The 7,089-nt window shown below is 41.3% G+C and overlaps 1 protein-coding gene across 3 annotated transcripts in view; it reads right to left on the minus strand.

Moving 5' to 3' along the window:
- dachd (dachshund d) overlaps positions 1–6,763 on the minus strand; it is a 328,728-nt gene extending 321,965 nt beyond the window's left edge. For all 3 annotated transcript variants that reach the window (XM_065026501.1, XM_065026526.1, XM_065026482.1), the window contains exon 1: positions 5,971–6,763. In XM_065026501.1, coding sequence (XP_064882573.1) covers positions 5,971–6,515 — 545 coding nt within the window. In that variant the 5' untranslated portion in view covers positions 6,516–6,763. The remainder of the gene's footprint in view (positions 1–5,970) is intronic.
- Positions 6,764–7,089: the final 326 nt, after the last annotated feature.

A 7,089-nucleotide genomic window follows, 5' to 3' on the forward strand; every position in this document is an offset into this window, starting at 1 on the left:
CTTCCTGCTGACTAGAGAGAGACAAGATCTGTTTCTGTCAAATAAAGCCCACTTTAAATCTTTCTTAACAAGCTTAGTCATATGTTTTTTTACAATAAATCATTGGCAATCCAAATACCAAAATAGTTGTATGCAGGGTCTCCTTCAATTATAGGAACCATCCAATGAGTGAAGATGTAATCCATCTGTAACAATCTTATGAGAACTTGAAAACAACATGTATTTAGTTTTGCCTGTATCACGTATGAGTTTTAAATCAATAAGGGCTTCCTGTACAGCTACAAAGTGGGACTGTAGCCTTGTCGCCGCCAGGTCAGCAGTCGGGGAAATAGCGTACAGTATCATCCGCATATAAATTAAATGTACATGTGAAAGGGAAGGAGTGGTAATCTGGGGTGACAACAGGGACATTATAACTGACCTGGAGTCTGTGTAAAGGAGCAGGGGTGACAGCAGGGATGTATCATTACTGACCCAGGAACTGTGAAAGAGAAGGGATGGAAGTGACCCAGGATGTGTCTGTAACCCAGATCATCTGCACAGATTGTCCCTTGAAAGTGCATGAAGCACCAGGGGATAATAAATCATTGCACGCTGAACACAGGAATACATACATCTACAGTAGCCTATGCAGCTCGTCTAGACGCTGACATTGGGGGCGAGAAGCATCAGACCTATAGGATATCAAAGTGATGTAAGTAAGCACACCAATAATATATCAACTGCTGAGGAATTACCATATTACCTCCTTAAATTAATACAAATCTGAAGTAAATACCAAGTAATAAGTGACCTGTCAAAAAAAGTGCCACCAACAAAACCCGTGTATAGTGAAAGCTTCACAACGAGTTACACACCCAAAACACAGTCTAACATATTCAAAATGTTGAAATCTAAAGTGAGCATAGTACAAATAGTTGCAACATTTCCACCCAATGCCTGGCCTGGTCTTGTAACAAAGCAGTGACACCGTGCCGCTACTCACACAGTGGCTGAAATGAGATTGGCTGTTGTTTCAACACAACCCTGGAAAGGGAAAAATAGCCATGTGAAATAGTAAGACCTATTGTACAGGAGTATTATGGCATCTCCGTTGTCAACGAAAACCGCCGATGTATAAAAGAGTAGAACATCATTGTGAAAAAGAGTCAGGCAACAGCACTAGTGTTGAGTAAATTGTATCATTGTCCTACACGGGCTACTTTTTTTGTTCACTAAATAAAAAAGCCCACAAATCACCCAGCGTATTGTGGGAGATATTATTTTCACTTTTCAGCGTGGATTACCAAACGGTCACGCAGGGCACGTGCCCCGGGGCCACCAGATCGCATATGATAGGAAAATGTGTAGAATTGAAGGAATTTAGCTTTAAACTGCAAGATTTTCTCTTAGCCTGAAGAATAGCATTATAAAATTGAAAATGTTTCTCTCTGCACCATGGCAAAATGTGTTGAAATGCAGTAAGTTAGCGGATTTACAATGCGGTAGTCAGGCCCTGATTGCAACTTCCCTGAATGAGCTCCAAACAACAGAACTAGATCAACCAAGTGCTGTAAATACAAGCTACTCACTCTTCCTCTCTAGAAGTTAACACCTGACTACATCCAGTGTTTCAAAACCATGACGATGATGGTGTGTGTGTATTCTTATGTCTGTCCGTGTGTGTGTGTCCGTGTGTGTGTCCGTGTGTGTGTGTGTGTGTCCGTGTGTGTCCGTGTGTGTGTGTGTGGAAGACAGAACCTGGCTGCTTTCCGAGACAATTACAGTGCTCTCTGTGTGCCCATAATAACCGGCCACTTTAGCGTCATTAAAGTGACGTGAGGCTCTGCATTATCCTTTAACCCCCCGGCACCCTGGATTCCCCTGGCCATCCCTCTGTTCCCTACCTCGCCGTTCACAACCCGGGGAGTTCAACCACACACTCCGTCACCTGGAGAATACAGGGCAAAGAGGTGGAACACTCATTGGGAAGAGGAACTAGAGTATAACCGCTCTAGAACTCTCTTTCTCAATGGGAGGTGGTGGGGGGAGGTGGTTTAAAGCTGCATGGGGACAGAAGGTAAAGGTGGATTGTATGGACGCAGTGTGTGAATGAGAATAGGGTAATAGAGGTAGGATAATTGTGTGCTACTAAAAATAGGGTCACGGTCAGATGTAGAGATCAAATGTTGAAATACAGTAGTTTATGAATCCACAGGTATCAACATGTATGCACAGCATATCTGAATAGCTAATTGAAGAGAGTCTCAAAACACTGATGAAAGCTAATAATGTAATTTTATAAAAGCCATGCGTTTTCCATCCAAATAAATAACTAAGGAAACAGGGACCCTTACATATGGTCAAATGTCACAAAATGTAATGTCTGCCTATTCTGCTTTATATGCATTGCAAACATCACTGTTCATTGTGAGCTAATTCATATGTACTTTGAAAAAATAAATTAAATGTCAGTGCATTCATTTCAGTATATTGATTTAACAGCAGCAGAAGAATAAAAAAAATGTTTTTACTATACTGCAAATAACTGAATCTTTGTATTCAGACATTTTAACCCACCCATAAATTCCCATTTGTTTGTGACAATAAAGTGTGTGTGTGTGTGTGTGTCTTACAGCTAAATGTAATAAAACAATTAACTTACACAATCAACATCATCCTCAAATTCACCAGTAACATTGTGACTAAAGATGTGCACAGATTCTCTCGTTTTTACCTAACAGACTATTATAACCCCACTAAAAGATTGATCTCCGCTCATGTTATACATTCCATCATATTTGCATTTCCATCTCATTTTGCGATGGGAGATCAATATTAAATCAATCATAATGACAGATTAAATGGCATATTTGACCAGACTATCAGATTGAGCAATACATCACAGCATATGAGAAACAGGACACTAAAAATGTATTTTAATCAAATATTGATCTGCACCTAAATTTCTCGCCTATAAAATGATCCTACATATTAGCATGGCTGGGATAAAATCCCAAGTGTATTTTGTAATGAGAGATAATGCGTTAAGTAATAAATTGATAAATTACTGGCCTTTGAAGTAAAAATGCTGGGTGGAACTTGTTGAGGTTGGAGACATTAGGTCTAATTACTAATTACACACAATCCATCAGCTGTGTTTATGTGAAGTTGGTATTTAAATGTATCATTTGTCATATATTTTAAGTAATAGCTATATATATATATATATGTCACATTATATATTTCAAATCAATAAGTATACATAATATATCTATCAACAATGACAGTAGAAGGTTGGATCAGGTGTAATTTGAACTAGGGACAAAAAAACAACTGACTTCCCTATGAAAAGTATTGATCTATCTAAAGACAAACAGTACTGTATATTAAGCAATTTGAATCAAATTATTTAAATTCACTATGGTCTAATGTTTTAAAATGTTGTTTAATTCATTTATAGTTCAAATCATTGAAATGACTGCCCCTATGGCTAGGACAGCGGATTTAGGATAACCTACTTTTATTTCAATGTCATTTAAAAATAAAGTAGAGTTAATAGTGAGCTTAATTTAGAGTGGAAATGCGGTTGGGCTGCACACACAGTGGATGAGAGCTTTCCCTTCAGGCAATGGTTTTCAACTCGCTATGCATTTTGAGCACTTAAATTTCAGGCTGTGAAATTCCTCACATAGCCTAATTTAGTGACATTTTCAACTGATTCACATGTGACTGTTGCGTTTTAACATTAGTTTGGATTGAGCAAGTCACTGACACAACGTTTAGCAATAGGAATGAATGCAATTGCCATCAACCTGCCACAACTTTTTCAAGGGGTGCGCCCTCAACGTGTCCTTCCATGTTTTCCTGTTGAGCCTACTAAAAACTGCATAACAGCATAGGCTGTTCTTAAACTTTTTCAGCCTGGGACCAAAATAGAAATGTTGTGTTTTCCTGGGACCAAATTAGAAATGTTGTGTTTTCCTGGGACCCAAATGAGAAATGTTGTGTTTTCCTGGGACCCAAATGAGAAATGTTGTGTTTTCCTGGGACCCAAATGAGAAATGTTGTGTTTTCCTGGGACCAAATGAGAAATGTTGTGTTTTCCTGGAACCCAAATGAGAAATGTTGTGTTTTCCTGGAACCCAAATTAGAAATGTTGTGTTTTCCTGGAACCCAAATTAGAAATGTGTTTTCCTGGAACCCAAACTTAGGAAAATATGCATTATCAGTACATTTCATTGCCCTAAAACAAATGCAATACAGACAAAAACAAATAACAATGAAATTAAATATTCATATAAACATATATTCATGTTTATTTTCCCCCATTAAAACCACTCTTACATATCTGTCTAGGTTGGAACTGTTGCTGTTAAAATACAATAAATAATTTTAATTCTGAACTGGAATAAATCGATCACATCACACAGATGTATAACAGGACACACACACAGGCTTTTTGATAGTGCAACCCTAAGTAACAGTACAGATGAAAATGATCAGGCCTACTATACACCTTACTGTATAAAGTATTGTTAAAATAAAGTCTAGTTTGGAACTGTTTCTGTTAAAATACATATGTTTTATTCTGAACTGGAATAAACTGATTGATCACATTACACAGATGTAGACCAGGAAACACACAGTCCTAATGAGAGGTGTGTGGCTGGTTGAAGTTTTCAACAAGCAGGTATATTCTGGGCTCTGCTTTAGACAGTGTAACACTGAGGTCATGCTCAGCACTGACACTGTTTCTGTGCTTGTTTTAAGTATGTCAGAGTTGAGAACCCTGGCTTGCATAGGTATGTGATGCCAAACTGGATCAGAACATCTACTGCTTTCTCAGTCAGGCAGGAGACCGCTTCCTGCTGTAGATGAGGAACCCTGAACTGTGTTTTTGCCTCAAAAAGCATATTGCTTCAGTCAATTTATTCCAGTTCAGAATAAAAAGTATTACTTATATTTTAACAGTTCCAACGTAGACTAGTTTTCAACAATAATTTCTACAGTAAGATGTGCTGTAGGCCTGTAACTAGCTAGCTTGCGTTGGCTATTGTTAGTTATTAGCTGTGTAAAGTTACAAGGCCAGGGGATTGTTTGAAAGATAAACTCACATCGACTACTATGAGAGATAATACTCCCTTATTTCTGCTGATCATCACCTGTCATAAAACGACGATGCCTTGCTAGTTGACTGACTTCTCCACTGTGGAATCACTGTTTCCTGAAGAATGCTGCCCTGTTCTGAAAGAACTCCCTGGGTTTACTATCATGCTGTGGATGTGTGATCGGGACGAGTAGTTTTATTAATATGTTCGTTTTGAGAGATTCATTATTAAGGACTTCCCCACACAAAACACATTGTGGGCGCTCCTCGTTATTTCTCAAAGTTTGAATGTAAGAGAGAGAAACTCGTCCCAGTGTTTGCGTTTCATGACAACTGAGCTCAGTCAGAACTTGTCCACTTGTCGACAGCGGCGAGTGACGGCGAGTGGGAATGGCAAGTCGGTAACCGACAGCGTTGCTGCTGAACGACAGCGATGCGTCGTGTGTGTCGCGGAGCGATCTTCAAGAAACCCGCAGAAAAAAGATCCGGTGAACCGCGAAGCACATGGGCATCTCCCTCTCACACAGCTACCAACCCGAGCGGAGACCGCTGACAAGTCGAGAGCGCAGATGCACTTGGCCAAATCAATCCATGAAAGAATTACACATTTAGTCTGACACGTCGCGATCCACCATTAACAGGTCGGCCGTGACCCATATTTTAAGAAAGACTGACATAGGCCTAGAGTCAGATTTGGCCCAAATAGAGCATTAACAAAAATATGACCTAAAGTTGAGTCATTACAGCTAAATGACATGTCAAACATTGACTTCCACACAATGGAAAATGTCTCCCCCATCCTTGTTTACTGCGTTTCTATCTTGACGTGCTAAACTTCAACTAGCATAAACTAGCATAAATCATTTGATGTCTCCACTCACCTGGCATTGGTGCAGTCGTTGTACAGAGTCTCGAAGTCTTTCCTGGAGATGAGTTTGCAGCGGTTGACTCCTGGCTGGATGGCCCCGAGACCTCGCAGGATGCGGACCTGCTCCACATTGCAGACCACGGGCGTGATCTCCAGTCTCTTCAGCTTGGTGTACACGGTGTGCAGTCCTCCGACCAGGTGCTTCAGAAACAGATCGAAAGCCTGGGGCAGGCATATGAGTTCGCACCCGTCCACGGTGAAAGACGCCACCTTCGCCCCCCGCAACTCCACCATTTTACACTCGTTGTTCTGCGGGGTGTTCTCAACAGGCGACGGAGTCAAGTATACTGGCTTGCTGGGCAGAGCCCCAGTCGGGGTCAGGATGCCGGGGCTACTTGTGCCTAGGAGCTCCGAGCGGAACAGGTTCTGTCCGGAGGGGGCCATTGAGGGAGACCGGGGAGAAGTTGTCGACGGCGGGGAGGTGGTCGCAGAAGGAGTAGAGATCGAATGCGGCTGGACCAGAGGGGTTGGCGGGATCAGAGCAGCCGGTACGGCCATGGTCACCTAGGGGAAGAAGAGTAAGTTCAAAGTAGAAAACCCAGTCAGTCCTGCAGAAAAAAAAGTGCAGCTGTCGAGAATTTCCAAATGAAATAATCCACGGGAGTTTAGCTCCTCTGATGAGTTGGGGAGTAGAATGATTTGCTGAAAAGACGCGGTGAGTGAGGGTTTGGGCTGAGCACGGAGAGACAATGATCACAGATAGGAGGAGAATGAGCTGAAAAGTGCGGCTCCACTAGACCGCTAAGCTCTATGGATGAGTTGTTGTTGTCACAAGGTACAGAGAGGGAGGAGCTAGGGGACAGTGGAAACCCTTGAAGAACAGACAGACAACACTGGGCACAAACTGCTCGAATCAACGTTGTTTCAACATCATTTGTCAACGTATTGTGACGTGGAATGTACGTTACGTGGAAAATGCATTGGATTTGAAAAAGTAATCAACGTTGTTTTGAGGGTGATTTTCAATCAAAGGATTACGCAGGGCGGTGCACAGACCTCTCAGGGGGCAGGTGCTCAAAATGAAAAAAAGGGCACCCTCCCCTCTTGAAAAAAAAAAAAAAAATCATAGCAT

This window comes from Oncorhynchus nerka, linkage group LG1 (assembly GCF_034236695.1).
Source record: "Oncorhynchus nerka isolate Pitt River linkage group LG1, Oner_Uvic_2.0, whole genome shotgun sequence".
NCBI classification, from domain to species: domain Eukaryota; kingdom Metazoa; phylum Chordata; class Actinopteri; order Salmoniformes; family Salmonidae; genus Oncorhynchus; species Oncorhynchus nerka.